The following is a 17,455-nucleotide window of genomic DNA, read 5'->3' on the forward strand; positions in this document are numbered from 1 at the left end:
AGAATAAATGTTATATTCTGGTAGCTTTCCAAACCTTTAGTTGGGGATTCATATTAATCAGAAACTTTCTACCTCCTCTACTGTCCTACCCTTAATAAGTTCTTGTTTTTTAGAAAGAAGTTCTATATTTTTAGACACAAGTTTTATTTTTCTTAAATGTATTGTTCCAAAAGCATAAATTGTTTAAATCTCTTAAATTTAAGTTTGCAGTGAATATTTTGGGCTAAGATAATGGTTGAAAAATAGAGTCTTGTTTTACTGAAGTTTTCCATTGGGTGTTGAAAATGTAAAATATTGCCTCATTCTCTGTAGATACTAATAAAAAGTAGTGTGCAGCAAAACCATTACTTACATCTTGTATGTCCCAGAAAAAAAAAAATAGACAATTTGATTAGTTGTCAGCAAAATATGTTCACTTGTCTTTATTGGATTGTTTTAAAATATTAATATGAAGAATATCAATTCTTAATAGATTTTCATAGCTATTGTATGCTTTTATTCAAGAAGCTTTATAATATCTGCTGATTCACCAAAGATCCTTTAATTGCAGTTTAATCAGGATGAAGTGTTTAAAATTGATCATGATATGTTATTTCGAGTGATTATATTTCTAATATGCCTTCTAAATGCACCTTTTAAAATTGAAATGTGACTTCACTAAACATGTATAGCTGGAAAATGGATTTCATATGAAGGCTTCAGGTAAAATTATAAAGCTTAGAACTGTGAACTGAAGACTGACCAGCTAAAGTTGAGTTTATTTTACTGCTTATTATTACTCATATTTGTACACACTAAGATCCACTACAGTAGGCTTGTAGTTTATCATTAGAAACCTAGATAGCCCATAATGAAGTAATATCCAAAATATCATATAGCAAGTGGCTACTTTTAAAGTAAAAGCCATCTTTTCTCAAAATCATGTTCTTAAATATAAAAAGTGTATATAACATAAGCATGAAAACTAGTTGTTTCCCATCCAAACTTCTAAATCATAGTTTAATAGAGGTAATAATAGGAATTTCCCCCCAAAAAGTAAAAGCCTTTTCTCAATAAATGAAACAGAGGTGGAGTTACAATAACTGGTAGTGACAAAAACACTTGGATAAAGTAAGTAAGGAGAGAAGGATAAAATGTAGAATAGGAGAAACAAGAAACTGCTAAATCTAGAGATAATAGAGTCAAGAGGGAGGTAAAGGGTTAGACGAAGATGGATACTAAATGATCTCATCAGAAGGAAGCTGGAAAGAAAATTGGAGAGAGAGATGAAGGATAGGAAAACGAGTAGGAAGAAGGACAGGAAGAGAGAGGTAGAGGACATTTCACTCTGAACTGTAGCTGGTGAGAAGAGGATGGGTTCTGCATAGTGCTTGTTTCTTATATTGTCGGAATTCTAAGTTTCCAAAGATTAGTATTTTGCTCTCTGTCTTCTATTTTTCTTAGTTAGACCGATTCAAAGAACCACCTGCATATGGACCTATGTGTGATATCCTGTGGTCAGACCCCCTGGAAGATTTTGGAAATGAGAAGACTCAGGAACATTTCACTCACAACACAGTCAGGGGGTGTTCGTACTTCTACAGGTGAGAATAGAGAGCTTGCTATCTGGAACACGTTTGCATCATAATGCTAGGATTTCTCGATTTATTTATAATGTTTGTATAACTTCTTTAATAGAAATGGAAGGCTCACTAGTATTTATAAAATGAAAGCATAAATAAGTGAATAAGTAAATGGGAAATATATGTATGTATACATATACAGGTGTACGTTGAGGATGTTAAGGATTTGATTCTAGACCACCGCAATAAAGCCAATATTGCAATAAAGCAAGTCATTATTTTTTTGGTTTCTCAGTGCATATAGAAGTTGTGTTTACACTATACTGTTGTCTATTAAGTGTACAATAGCATTGTATCTAAAAAAAAAAAATCTACATACCTTAATCAGAAAATACTTCATTGCTAAACAATGCTGATGATCATCAGAGCCTTCAGCTAGTCATAATCTTTTTGCTAGTGGAGGATCTTGCCTCGATGTTGATAGTCACTCACTAATTAGTGTGGTAGTTTCTTTCTAAAAAGAAGACATTTATGTGGCCAACAAACAATGAAAAAATGCTCATCATCCCTGGTCATTAAAGAAATGCAAATCAAAACCACAATGAGATACCGTCTCACGTCAGTTAGAATGGTGATCATTAAAAAGTCAGGAAACAACAGATGCTGGAGAGGATGTGGAGAAATAGGAACGCTTTTACACTGTTTGTGGGAGTGTAAATTATTTCAACCATTGTGCAAGACAGTGTGGCAATTCCTCAAGGATCTAGAATCAGAAATACCATTTGACCCAGCAATCCCATAACTGGGTATATACCCAAAGGATTATATATCATTCTACTATAAAGACACATGTACATGTATGTTTATTGCAGCACTATTTACAATAGCGAAGACTTGGAACCAACCCAAATTCCCATCAGCGATAGACTGGATAAAGAAAATGTGGCACATATACACCATGGAATACTATGCAGCCATACAAAAGGATGTGTTCATGTCCTTTGCAGGGATATGGGTGAAGCTGGATCCATAAGAACTATGATTTTGCCCCAATGCAGCAAACTAACACAAGAACAGAAAACCAAACACCACATGTTCTCATAAGTGGGAGTTGAACAATTAGAACATATGGGCACAGGGAGGGAACATCGTACACCAGGGCGTGTCATGGGGCAGGGAACTGGGGAAGGGATAGCGTTAGGAAAAAATATCTAATGTAGATGATTGGTTGATGGGTGCAGCAAACAACCAGGGGACATGTATACCTATGTAACAAACTTGCACATTCTGCAAATGTACTCCAGAACTTAAAGTGTTAAAAAACAAAACAAAACATAACAAAACACTGTACCAAAAAAATCTAACACCAGCCTTGATTTTTTAAAATTCAATTATGTAATCACATTTAAAAGTTTTACCAGTTTCTATAACTTGAATCAGAAAAACAACTTTACATTGGTTAATTGAATCATATTTAATTCATTGTTACATTTGTTTATCAGGCTTCCTGGATAAATTAAAATGAGCAGCTTTACAGTATATAGGAGCCATAGTATATTTATCTTTAGGACTTTGACAAACCAAGTAGAAAATATTTTTATAATAATTTCTACATTTACAAATCGCTAGGGATTTACCCATTACATGACATTTCATATCACTTCAGAAAGGAATCTGCAACACAATTAGGTTGCTGCATGACCTCACTGTCTTTCTGACGTGTCACCTCAGTTTTATCCTTCCGGATCTGATCATCCTGTTTCACTGAAGTCTCTTATCATTATACATACAGCTTATGTGAACGTTGCAAGAGTGAAAGAGAAAAGAGGTTATGAAGAAGTTGAGAATTTTAAATTTTAGAATACTTCTTCCTCTTCTTCTCCTCCCTCTTCCTCCTCTTCTTTTTCTTCTTCTTGTTCTTGTTCCTCTTCTTCTTTTTCTTCTTCTTCTTCTTCTTATTAGATACTTAAAACCCTAACCTGGGCCGGGCGCGATGGCTCACGCCTGTAATCCCAGCACTTTGGGAGGCCGAGGCGGGCGGATCACGAGTTCAGGAGATCGAGACCATCCTGTCTAACAGGATGATCTCAGTAGTGAAACCCCGTCTCTACTAAAAATTTAAAAAACAGAGCAGGGCGTGGTGGCGGGCGCCTGTAGTCCTAGCTTCTTGGGAGGCTGAGGCAAGAGAATGGCGTGAACCCGGGAGGCGGAGCTTGCAGTGAGCCAAGATTGTGCCACTGCACTCCAGCCTGGGCGACAGAGCGAGACTCCATCTCAGAAAAAAACAAAAACAACAACAACAAAAAAGCAAAAACAAAAACAAAAACCAAAAAAAAAAAACCTAACCTGGTGTTCCCTGAAGTTAATGCTCAATTCCAGCCCTGGCAGCTAAGCTAATGGCAAGCCTGGAAGAATTCTGTAAAATACATCCAGCCGTGTATCGTCTGTCTCTCAAGTAAGCAAATATCCTTCTATAGAACGTTGATCAGATGCCTATTTAGTAGTAGGACATTTTGTTCTATATACTAAGTTTTTCTCATGAGGGGAAAAAAAGGTTTTTATCTGTTGATATGATTGAGAAATTAAAGTTCATGAATAGAAAATCTTGTGCACTATAAAGCGTCTTTCAAAGTATAGTTTTCTTTATATGAATATTAACAGAGAGGTTTGTTCTAAGTATATTTATTTAAAAAATTTATGGTTCACTTCTCTATTTTGGAAATTTGGTTTAATGAATCCATTTTGGCTGAATTGAAGACACATGGAATAATATTTCTGAAAAGACTAAAATTTATTTTCAGTAATTAATTTGGGAGTAATCTTTTATTAAAGATGTTTAAACTTATAGTGAAAAGTTGGCATTGTTAAAGTACATCAAAGTTATGTGTTCAGTTTTCCAAAGCTAGTGTTAACTTTCTAATTATAACCTAGATGTTTAAATTACCTGTTTGATATCACTGAGTTATACTTCATTAACATAGTATCAAACAAAATTCAAACTCTTGATTTTGATATTAAGTCCTGTTACATTAATAATAGTATAGCATTCAGGCCGGGCGCGGTGGCTCAAGCCTGTAATCCCAGCACTTTGGGAGGCCGAGGCGGGTGGATCACGAGGTCAGGAGATCGAGACCATCCTGGCTAACATGGTGAAACCCCGTCTCTACTAAAAATACAAAAAACTAGCCGGGCGTGGTGGCGGGCGCCTGTAGTCCCAGCTACTCGGAGGCTGAGGCGGGAGAATGGCGTGAACCCGGGCGGTGGAGCTTGCAGTGAGCCGAGATCGCGCCACTGCACTCCAGCCTGGGCGACAGAGCGAGACTCCGTCTCAAAAAAAAAAAAAAAAAAAATAATAGTATAGCATTCTATTAGTTTTTGTGTCAGCTGTTCAAATCATATTCTAAGCAGAGTCCCATACTGAACTTACATAATGTTATGTCATTTTTATTTTATAAATATATAGATACATTTGTGTCTGTATATTTATAAAAACAGAATATATTTAGAATAAAGTCTACCATCTTTAATAATAGAGGATAATTAGAGAATTAAACATTTTCACTTTTGTTTTCAACATTATGATTATTTCACTTGTCTCATTAAACATTCCTAATAAATAATGATTTTTAGCCATGGCAAGTACAGATTATGTAAATAGCTGAATATCTAAATCTGTGGCCTATATATAGACTAACTAATGTCAAAGCAGTCTGGATTATGTTTTATCTAAGGAGGAGAAAAATGTCTCTCATTCTCCTACAGCTTTTTGGTCCTTTTGTCTTTAGTGCCATCTTGAAAGTAGAAGGCATCCTCTGGGATTATGGTTTATACAGTGGATCTAGATGGGCACAAGCAAGCCATGAAATAGGTAGAGAACCTTAGTGGCAATTACCAGTTTGAGTTATTGGCAGGTATTTTGATTTACTACTCTCAGTTTTATTTAAGATTTGTATGTGTAGTTTGCATGTTTACTTTGCTGTGTCACCGTATCCACTATCTAACGTGTGTTCTGGGCCATTATTTAAATAAAATAAAGTTATGCAGAAAAATGCATCAGTCAGAATTTAACACTGTTCTTGAGTTATATTAGGTAGGCAATGTGACAGAGAGGAAAGAATCCATAAGAACTATGATTTTGCCCCAATGCTACCATTATTTTTAGAATCTTAGACCAGAGTTTGCACACTCAAATAATACCTATAATGTTCAGGCAGATAATTGAGATATTTGGAGCAGGCCAAGTGTTAGATTCTGGAGATTAGTGAGGATCATGACAAATTTTCATTTCATGTAGACCAATGAAAACTGGCAGCTGGATTTGGTGTTTAGGTTATCAATCTGTATTTCTGCCTTGGATTAATCATATAAGCTTTGTATCCTGGGTTTACCTTGCTTCAAAATGAGTGAGTTAAATTAGACGTTCTAAAGCTCTTCTAAACTCTGAAATTTTAGGGGTGTCTTGACAGTGATTTTGAAGTGTTTGGGAAGCTGCAGGTGGCAACTCACTCAAATCACTACTGGTTCCTTAATCACAAATCAGCAGCCTTCTCTTCTCACACCGCCCAGCTTCTCTGCAGTGGTTCACACTCTTATCAGCCCCTTCCGTCTTGAAATCCTCTGGTTCCTCCTTGTTTACATATCCTGATTCTCCTCTGACTTACCACGGTGATCCCTGCTTCTTCCTGCTGCTTTTTTTTTGTCTTCCTTCTGCTTTTGACATTTTTTTCTTCACACTTTCCTCTAGGAACCACACCTACACCCGATTCCCTAGATTCACTGTAAACTGTAAACTCTATGGCCAGTTCCTGAATCTATGTCTAGCCCCCTTCATCTCTTTTTCTTTCCTGAGCTCAATTCCTGTATGACTAGTTGTCTGCTGGAACTTCTTATCTAGGGATTCCATTTTCACCTTAACCTAAACTCACCTTGCCTGAAAGGGCTTATTTACTTTCCCACTTGCTTAATCCCCACTGAAAATTCCTCCTGTTTTTTGTTTGTTTTTTGTTTACTGTTCATTCTCCCAGCCATGCAGACTAACAGGTGTCTTTGCTTTTTTTTTTTTTTTTTTTTTTTTTTTTTTTTTTTTTTTTTTTTTTTTGAAAATCACCACCAGTCATCACATCTTTATAATAGCACAAGCATCCTAACCATGCTGCCTTTTCTCTTTCCCACTGTGGGTTCAAGACCTTTATTTTTAGTCTATTGAAATCACACCTGAGCTCTCTGCTTCCAGTTTCATTAGTATCCTCCCTCTCTCCTCTGCCCAGTTCATACTGGTCCATTCATGGGTATCTTTTCTGAGAATTTTTCCACTCATTCAATTATTTGGCACACATTAGCTGAGCATTTACTGTAGTATATTCTCTCTACTGAGTTTTATACATGCTGAGTCCCTGCCTTCAAGAAAATGACAGTCTAGCAGCAGAGACCACGAAGCAGAAACAGACAAGTAAAATGCAAAGTGAATAGTGCCACCATTATAAATGTGCAGGCTATCTCACACACACACACACACACACACACACACACACACACACAGGTTGGGGGGTAGTGGGAGAGAGAGACAGAGACAATCTGAGTGAGTGTGTTAGAAGTCCTAACCCCAGAAGGGAATGGATTAGTTCAAGGGACTATTCATGATGAAGGCATTAGCCAGCCTGAGTTTTAAAGGATTAGTAGACCATATCCAACCAGAGTCACTAGGGAAGATTTTTGCAGGCGGGGAAAGCAGCATCATGAGAGTATGATGGGAAGCAACACTGGAAATTCTGCAGAGAAGGTCACCTAATCTTACTTCACCTCTACTCCCAAATTACATTAGCTGCTTCATTGTCTGTTAAAACTGAACATTCATATTACCAAGCTATTCTACTCCTATTTTATATCCTTTAGAAATGTGTCTATAAATGCATCAAAAGACATGTGCAAGATTAATCATAACAGCCAAGAAATGAAAACTCAGATATCCATTTAGTAGAATGAATAATAAATTCTAATATATTTATACAACTAAATACAACAAATGAGAATGAGCTAACCAAAACTGCACATAACAACATGGTTGAAGATCCCAAGTATAATGACGAGTGAAAGAAGTCAGATAGTGACCCGTATGTACTGTATGATTCCATTAAAATATGAGTTCAACATCAAAGAAAACGAATCTGTTATGCTATAGGCCAGGATAGCGATCCCCCGTAGAGAGGAGGTGACAGTAAGAGAGACATGAGGAGTTTCTAGGGTTCAGTAATGTTCTATGTCTTGATCGGAGTGCAGCTTCCAAGGGTGTTGACTTTGTGAAAGGTCATCAAGTTGATTTTTGCCTTTTCTGTATAGATGTTTTACTTCACTAAAAAGTTTGCCTTAAATAAAAATTGCTCGCCACTTCTGAACTTAAATGTGGAAAAGTTCTGGCAGGAAGAGTTGGCCCCTTAGGACTTGATCCCCACTGGGAAAAAATGAAATTAGATCAAGAACCCTGGGGCAAAAAAGAAACACAGCAAGTCCTAGGAAAAGGTAGGTCTGACAGCATCCAGGTAGCCCCAGGACACCCTGGGACTAAGTACCCATTCCCAGGCCCCAAGAGACAGAGGGGTAGTTGAACAGTTGGGCAGGGTCTTCCCTACTACTGGATCTGGAAGAGGACAAGGACACCAAAGAAATTGTGGCTTCCTCCCTGTGTATTGGCAGGGCATTGCAGGCTGCCTGCCTCTGCTTCGTGAAAGCACTGAGGGAGGAAGGAAAGAAACCCTTTGCATCCCTCACCTGCTTGACTGCCCCTATTGAGGCTACTTCAGCAATTGAGCGTAAGCTCCAGTAAGCTGACAGATTGCAGCTAAGCGTTTAAGATATGAAAATGCAAATGAAAAAGCAGCGTTCCTCTCCTAAGGCATTCACTATTGCTGGAGCACAGAAGTATAAACATAATTTACACTACAACAAGTAAGTGATATATTAGATACATATAGGAACACAGTGGATACAGCAATTGTGTACACCTTAGGTGAGATAACCTTGAAGAGAATGCTTCACAGGTGATAACTAAGACTTGGCAGAAGAACAGGCCTTTCCAGGAGGAAAAACTGCACGGGGAAAGTATCTATAAAGGCATAAAAACATTAGGAAAAAAAAATTTTAATAATGCCCACTAGCTATGTCATGGCTATAGAGTGTTACATCTGAGAGATTAAATTCAGGGTTGAAAATATAGTTCAATATGATATAGAAACAAATACAAGAGAATAAACGGAATTAATCTAATAGTAACTATTTGCCCTATTGCCAAGCCAATTTTTCTAGCATTTATTACATTTTTTCTTTTCTACCTTCCTTACCTTTGCTCATGTTCACTTAGCTTCTGATGGTCCCTCCCCTTTTCCAGGCAGAATTCTAACCCCTTTTCTATCTACCGATCTGCATACATCATTCTTTTTAATATATAATACAAGATAGATATTTTTCAAAAAGATTTATCTGATTAATTTCAGATGCTTTCTTGCTTGCTTCATAATGTCTCTGTAAAACTTCTACCATTTTATCTTCGATGTGTTTTATAATACAGTAGTTTTTTAAAAATATTTTTATAATGCTTTATGTTCCTGTATAGAAAATAAATACCCCTAGGACAGAAACCATGCCTTGAACTTATACCAGCCCTCCCTGTAGCTAATACTGTCTTCTAACAAATGGAACAATCATCTCTGGGCCTCTGATAAATTACTGGGGAATAAGTGATTTTTCATCTCTCTGGGGTGTTTAACTGTTAGCAATATGCCTTTCCTGCCATTCTTTCTCTCTTGCGCGCTCTCTCTCTCTCTCTCTCTCTGTGTGTGTGTGTGTGTGTGTGTATGCAGTGCTTTTCAGCTTGAACATTTTGTGGTTTGTGATCATTTCCATTAAAAAGCATAAAAGTGTAACAGAGTTTCTGTTTCTCTTTTCTAATACTATTGGAAACTTCTGTATATCCTAGGTAGGTAGTTAAGCAACAGTGGGAATATAGATGATAGTCAAGTATTTTCTAGGTTTATGAGGAAAATGTCGGTATTTCTTTGAAAAGCCGAGTATATGATGGCATATGTTTTGAAAATGTCTAAAGTTTTTCTTCAAAATGAATTCCCTCCAAGTAAATAATGCAAATACTCCTCACTTAATGCTGTTGACCTAGCAAATTGGCACTTGATTCGTTTTATTTTTTTTCAGCTTTCCATTAAAAATCAGATATATATTTTCCTGGGGAAAAACTTAGCTTAAACACATAAGGGTATCAAACTTAGTGTGAAGAAAATATTTTAAAATTATTCTTTCTTAAGAAGAGTGTACGTTGGCTGGGCGCAGTGGCTCAAGCCTGTAATCCCAGCACTTTGGGAGGCCGAGACGGGCGGATCACGAGGTCAGGAGATCGAGACCATCCAGGCTAACACGGTAAAACCCCGTCTCTACTAAAAAATACAAAAAAACTAGCCGGGCGAGGTGGCGGGCGCCTGTAGTCCCAGCTACTCGGGAGGCTGAGGCAGGAGAATGGTGTAAACCCGGGAGAAAAAAAAAAAAAAAAGAATAGTGTAAGTTGTTCCAAAAGGGCAATAAGAAAGAGCAACCAAGTCATTTGCCAAGGGCAAAAAAGTGATAGACTTAGTCAGGCAACCTCTGTCTGAGAGTGGTAACAAGACAACATACTTCTATACAGAAGCTTTGCGAAGGCACAAGAAATTTAAGTGAAGGCCTCAAAAAAGAAAAAAGATAGGGAAGGAACATTTATTGAGAACCCATTCTGTGCCCCTTTGGCTGGGCCTTTTATAGCTAATATATACCAAACAAATCTGCTGTTTTTGAAAGACCAACCAGTATCTCTGAAAGTAAAGTGGGTTTTTTCTTTGTTTTTTTTTTTCTCTGTCACACACTTGTCTGGAAAGGTCGTATATTCACTTTTTCTTTCAGCAGAACAGAAGCCTTTGAAGACACATGTTGGTCAACACCTGATTCTGGGTACCAGATGGGCATGTTTCCATGAAGAGACTGGGCCATCCTCTCCAGTTTCTAAAATACACTCATGTTCATCAGTTAGGTGTTTTATTTATTGAATTGACTGGGGACAACTAGGAAGTGGAGGCCCCATGGTTATCTCCTCTTTTTCTCCCTTTGTCTTGCAAAACACACTACACATGGGCACATGAACAGAGACTGTTTTCAGTTTCAGATCCCTTTTTGCCAAAGAAGTGAATCTTTTTTATTGTCAGTATCTCTATAACTGTATGTTATCTTTTTTCTTTTTTCTTTTTCTTTTTTTTTTTTTTTTGCTCTTGTCACCCAGGCTGGAGTGCAATGGCGTGATCTCAACTCACTGCAGCCTCTACCTCCTGGGTTCAAGTGATTCTCCTGCCTCAGCTTCCCGAGTAGTCGGGATTACAGGCACCCACCCCTAGGCCTGGCTAGTTTTTTGTATTTTTAGTAGAGACAGAGTTTCATCACACTGGCCAGGCTAGTCTCGAACTCCTGACCTCAGGTGATCCACCCGCCTCAGCCTCCCAAAGTGCTGGGATTACAGGCTTGAGCCACCGTGCCCAGCCAACTGTCTGTTATCTTAATAATTTTTTCTTGTTGGTCAGGGAATTTGTACAAAATGTGTAACATAGAAACTATATTTTATTTTATAATAAATAATAAATTATTTGAATAACATATACTACTAGAATGTTTCCCTGCAGTGCAGTGGCCGGATCTCAACTCACTGCAAGCTCCGCCTCCTGGGTTTACACCATTCTCCTGCCTCAGCCTCCCGAGTAGCTGGGACTACAGGCGCCCGCCACCTCACCTGGCTAGTTTTTTGTATTTTTTAGTAGAGACGGGGTTTCACCGGGTTAGCCAGGATGGTCTCGATCTCCTGACCTCGTGATCCGTCCGTCTTGGCCTCCCAAAGTGCTGGGATTACAGGCTTGAGCCACCGCGCCCGGCCGCAGTGCTATTTTTATAATTGATAAATTTTTTCAATGGTATATAATTTAAGTTCTAGTGAATATTTGCAGTTTGAGTATTGGTTTTCTGTACCTTGATTTGCATTGTCAAAATTTATTTTTGGCCGGGCGCAGTGGCTCACGCCTGTAATCCCAGCACTTTGGGAGGCCGAGGCGGGTGGATCACGAGGTCAGGAGATCGAGACCATCCTGGCTAACATGGTGAAACCCCATCTCTACTAAAAATACAAAAATTATCCGGGCATTGTGGCGGGCGCCTCTAGTCCCAGTTACTCGAGAGGCTGAGACAGGAGACTGGCATGAACCCGGGAGGTGGAGCTTGCAGTGAGCCAAGTTGGCACCACTGTACTCCAGCCTGGGCGACAGAGTGAGACTCCATCTCAAAGAAGAAAAAAATTCTTTTTATAATATGCATTTGTTTCATTAAAAGTCCTTAGAGCAGAGACATAATGACTGTAAAATGTTTTTCAAGTTTAATTTATGATTTGAATTTCATTTATAATGAAGTTATCTGAGTTTGAGACTCTTAAAAGACAAACTTAATTGTATATTGGATGTTTTATTTAGTCAAGATAGATAAGTCAAGATAAAGTCCTGCTGATCACATTTAAAGGACACATTTTCAGGCCTTGTGAACATCCATAATTTTGTTTAGGTTTTGAATGATATAATCATCTTATCGTACCCATAATGTTAGATAAAGCAATAACATGATTTCCCACCATATGGGAGGAGTCTTAAATCTGGGAGATTTAATTCAAGGTCTAAAATATAGTTCAGTATGATACAGAAACAAAAATAGTTAGGAGGCAGAAGAGAGCATATGTATTCTCTTCTGCCTCCAAACTCAGTCATCTTTGTTGTATACACATACATGCACACATACGCACAAATGGTGCAATATTTGAGGAAATTGAGAATTATATTTGAAATTCATTATCTTGTTATAGTTCTGCTCTGTTCATTTTGTCTTTAAATGTAGACTTGTAAAAATTGATTTTTCTGAGAGTGGACACTTTCCTAATGTTGTTATATGATGACTTACGTTTTTTTCCCCCAGTTCACACACTTCAACCCCTTTCTGATTACGTAAAAAGTACAGCTGTAGATGCTTTTTCTGCCACAAGGCCTTGTGAACTTGGCCTTAGAGTCGAGAGGCTTGTTTCATGAATGATGTATGTTTGATTATCTTTGATCCAGTCACACAGATATGGATGTTAGAGATAATTGTGCTACTCCTGATGATTTCATAACAGATGCTTCTCTTTTCTTTTTGTCTCTGGCAGTTACCCGGCTGTATGTGAATTCTTACAGCACAATAACTTGTTATCGATACTTCGAGCCCATGAAGCCCAAGATGCAGGGTGAGCAGTTTTGAGCATTTATAAAAACCATGCATTTTCCATTTGCCAGAACTTCCTCACTTTGCTTAGGCTCTGCAGGTTCCCTTTTACTAGGCTTACTCCCAAAAGGAATTAGAGCTTAAAATTATCTTCTGATGGATGACACAGGCATGGCAGAGTCCTAGGAAATGAATGACTGCAGATGTATTGTAAAGTCTCCCATAAAGTTCTTCCATCTTTAGCCCGAACGAGTCCGTTTTCAGCTTGGTTTCTTAAGCACTGTAAGGGCACCTCCTCTTATTCCTCTCAATTGTTGCATTTACATTGTCATATAAGCGAGTAAATTACCAGCTAGTTTTCAGTCTTGTTGACAACATGAATGAGAATTATACATAAATATTTAACAGGTATTGCACATTTTACTATTGTTTTAAAGAATACCATTCCTAATCCTGAAGACCATTCCTGATCCCTGTAAAATCCCTGATTTTAAAGGGAAAAGAATAGGGACGTCTTTAAAAAAAAAAAAAAAAAAGGGAAGAGTCTATATTCTAACTAGCAAATGATTACATAAAGTTGATTTTGTCTCATCTATAGGTTTTTAAGATGTAGAACAATTTTGAAGGTTTAGAAAATTATGAAATTTCAGATATTCACTTTAACAGTGTACTAAATCTACATTTGGGAGAAATTATAATAATTTTAAGATTTGAGGTCGATACTGTTCCCAGTAAACTCCACTGAAAGGCATTGTTTGCCTTTGAATAACTAAACTCATCCCTTCATAGTCCAGTTTTTCTGAAAAGTAGAAGCACTTCTTTTTATAACCTGTGTGCTGAAATTGGAAATATAGATTTTGAAGGAGGCCGATGTGTATCTATGATATCCCTGAATCAAGGCAGATACCAAGTTCCTTTCACAATTAGCTGTTTTCAAGCAATCGGTCAACAAGTGTGAACGGATCCAGTATTATATACTCACTGTGTTACAGCTGATGTTTGAAGTAACCTGTTTATATACCCAACAAGTCAGGTCTTCAAATAATTTTTCTCACTTGTGAAGGCTATAGGGTGAGTGTTCCAGTCAGCTGACTGCCTATTTTTGGCAGATTTATCCTCATTGCACTGCATATCCATAACCATTGGCTTACTTGAAGGTGTGTTAAGTGCATCAGTTAATACCAAGTATTTTTGTTTAAAATGAGAAGATGATTAATTCATTGGAAAAACTGAGATTATGTCATCCAGTTTCTTTGTTTTTGTTTGTTGTCAAGTAGGCATAGTCACCCTCTGTCTATAAAGTCAAGATATTAGGATTAAGAGTGAAACTGCCTTTCACATAGATTTTGTTTCCATAACGAAGCTTAGTTCCACAATCAGAATACATACTTCTAGAACATTTCAGAATGTTTTTAAGGGGGCATTTTCTTTTGGGGTATAGTGTGACCAAGTTCCAAAAAGAGAAGACTCACAGTATTTTTAAAATTATAAATGTTAAGGTGGTTATTTATCTATCTGAAGGTACTTTTTGAGCTACTTTTAGAACCCAACTATATTAGGCATGGTTTAGTCTACCAGAAATAAATGACACAGATCAACAAAGAAATTATAAAATGTTGTTTTGAAGGGGTATTTCTAAACTGATACTCCTAAAATTGATTACACGGAAGTCATGATACATTTTTATCCTTATGTAAAAGAGCCAGAGTCACCTGTATTTTTAATTGAGAACTAAAGTATTAACATTAACAAATTATTTCTGTCTTAGTAACTGGATTGTTGGTTTATTTTCAAAGTTCTTGTGAAAGTTCTGTTTCATTACTGATTGATTAAATATTACCCCGCTGAGACAATAATCTTTGACCTGTAGATACCAGCAGAGACTGGTAATAAATAAAATTCTAAAACGGAAACAGTCTCAATTTGTACAAATTCATAGATTTAAGGGGACATTCTTCTAAAAGAAAATCACTTAGTCTAGGCAAAATGCTTGTATATCATTGAATCTATGAATTGTATTAAATCTATGAATTAAATTAAATTTAATTATTAATCTAAAAATTCAAAGATTTAAGGGGGCATTCTTCCAAAAGAAAATCACTCAGTCTAGGCAAAATGCTTTACAGAATATTGTGGATTTATCAGATAATTGGCCTGCTTTTTAGTGGTAAGTCTTTATATCTTGCTCTGCTTATTTGGTCTTTTTATGTCAAAAATGTGGACAACTTTTTGAAAATTTTGAGTGGGTACAAAGTATCTGTGTACACTAATCAGCCTTCGCCCTGTCTGTTGAACACATGGAAATGACATGATTTTCCAATGAATTCCACAGTCTCTTGAGGTTTGCTAACTTAGAAAATACCTGTTTGGAAATGTTACATATGAATGTATGTTTTCATGCTCACCCCCCTGAAATGTATTAATACCTGTATATTTCAGACTTCAGAAAGAAATTTTTATTTAGTGTTATATAATTGGAGGCTCTTTGAATAATGGCACTTGACTCATCCAATTTTCTGTTTCTGAATCTATGATTTGATATTCTCTTTTTTCCATACGGGCTGTGTTTTGACTGTATTTGTTCTTTTTAGGTACCGCATGTACAGGAAAAGCCAAACAACAGGGTTCCCTTCTCTAATTACAATTTTTTCAGCACCAAATTACTTAGATGTATACAATAACAAAGGTAAGTGTTTTTAAATCCCTCTAGCAGTCTTATGTAATATGTGCAGTAATTCTTAAGCATTTTATTTTGGTTTGGTCTTAAATATTTTAACTAGTCTCTTTTGTTGTAATTTCTTCAGTGATTGTTTGATGCATACTTTGTGATTATCCTCAAAGATACAGATTCAAATTTGGTCAGAGATTGGGCTTATGCACTGTTAATTTTTTAAATGTTTTCTAGGACATTTTAAATTTTAACAGGGTTGACAACTGCTGCTCTGGTAGATACAGACTTTAAAAGAAATAATAATTGGAAGTAATCCAAAATCATGCTTCTTAAAAAGAATTTGGATTTAAATAGAATAAGGGTGATTGTGCATGGAAAGGATCAAGAAAAATAAAAAATAAACCCAGTAGCTTGAAATTCAAATTTGAATTGCATTTATTGAGCATCTACCATGAGTCGGCTCCTATGCCAGGCAAGTACATGTTTATTTCTTTAAAAAGCAAAAAGAAAAAGGAAACTTCAAGGTATTATTAGCTATTCTATCTCCTCCTTTTTTAATATGCAGAGTGTGTCCCTGTGGTTAATTGCCTTGTCCAAGGTCCCTTAATTAGGAAATAATGAGCTAGGTTCAAATCCATACTTCTGGTTCAGTGTCCTGTGCCTTTTTTCTGAAACTCCATACCTGAAAGAAACATGAAACATGAGGGCATTATTACTTACTACAAGGAAAAGAAGAAGAGCAAGGGGTGCATTATTACCTTCTTTCATAAATGTAATCTCTTTATTTGGAAATATTATAAAGTGTTCCACATGTAAGAATGGGTAAGAAAATGTGAAAAATCCTTTAGGTAGCATTGGTCTGGATATTATATAGGCAACGTGTCCGAGTGTGGCTTTCTGAGATTAAGAGAAATGGATCACGAGGTCAGGAGATGGAGACCATCCTGGCTAACGTGATGAAACCCCGTGTCTACTTAAAAGCCACAAAAAATTAGCTGGGCTTGGTGGTGGACGCCTGTAGTCCCAGCTACTCAGGAGGCTGAGGGAGGAGAATGACATGAACCTGGGAGGCGGAAGTTGCAGTGAGCCGAGATCGTGCCACCGCACTCCAGCCTGGGTGACTGAGCGAGACTCTGTTTAAAAAAAAAAAAAGAGAGAGAGAGAGAGAAATGGAGACAAGGAAAAAAGCAGTCAAATAACATATATTAGGTCAAATATAGCCCAAAAGGGGTGGTAAAAGGCAGCCTAGTTTCTGAGCCAGTCTGAAAACTCCTGGAATTAGGAGCCATGCCCCTGCAGAAATGAGGTGTGATGGGTGCCTTCCTGGCTCAGGCCTGGTGTCTAGGATGCCTAATATGGGCCTTGGCCGCCTTTATTCCCAAGCACCTGTTGAAGGTCCTTAGTCCTTTGTTTCCCTTCATGTATTCCACTTTACTATTGCCCAGAGAATGACATCTGCTGGATGCTGTTTGCTGTGGCCATACAGTCTTTTACATTGCCATTTTGTCCATGGTGGGTCCTCCTCTATAGCGAAGTAGCATGTTTATCAGTAAAGCATAGTGCAGTTTTTGTTGTAACCATGGGGGAGAAAGGAGGCAGTTCCTAGAAAAGAAGTGCTGCCTTTAGTAGTCTATGTCAAGAAAAATGCAAAATAAAATAAAACATGTTCTCTGCTTGCCATGTGCTTTTACGTATGTGGGAGTGGGAGTCAGTGATTCACTGCTAAGGTGAAGATTATTGTATTTGAATAAGATTGATGTTACCTAGAATTTTGAAAAGCACTGCAATAAAATTGGGTTGCAAGCACCTTTAAAACACAATCAATGGAAAAATAGCTGTGAAGAATCTATGAGTTAATAATTTGATTGTTAGAAACATGATCATAAAGGACTCTAGAATTATAAGCTAATAG

At 37.2% G+C, this 17,455-nt stretch overlaps 1 protein-coding gene across 5 annotated transcripts in view; it reads left to right on the forward strand.

Moving 5' to 3' along the window:
- Positions 1–17,455, forward strand: part of PPP3CA (protein phosphatase 3 catalytic subunit alpha) — a 280,082-nt gene that overhangs the window by 205,316 nt on the left and 57,311 nt on the right. For all 5 annotated transcript variants that reach the window (XM_017958529.3, XM_021938664.2, XM_031664405.1 and 2 more), the window contains 3 exons: positions 1,444–1,583; positions 12,817–12,894; positions 15,464–15,558. In XM_017958529.3, the coding sequence (XP_017814018.2) occupies positions 1,444–1,583; positions 12,817–12,894; positions 15,464–15,558 (313 nt within the window). The remainder of the gene's footprint in view (positions 1–1,443; positions 1,584–12,816; positions 12,895–15,463; positions 15,559–17,455) is intronic.

Source organism: Papio anubis, chromosome 3, assembly GCF_008728515.1.
Source record: "Papio anubis isolate 15944 chromosome 3, Panubis1.0, whole genome shotgun sequence".
NCBI lineage: Eukaryota > Metazoa > Chordata > Mammalia > Primates > Cercopithecidae > Papio > Papio anubis.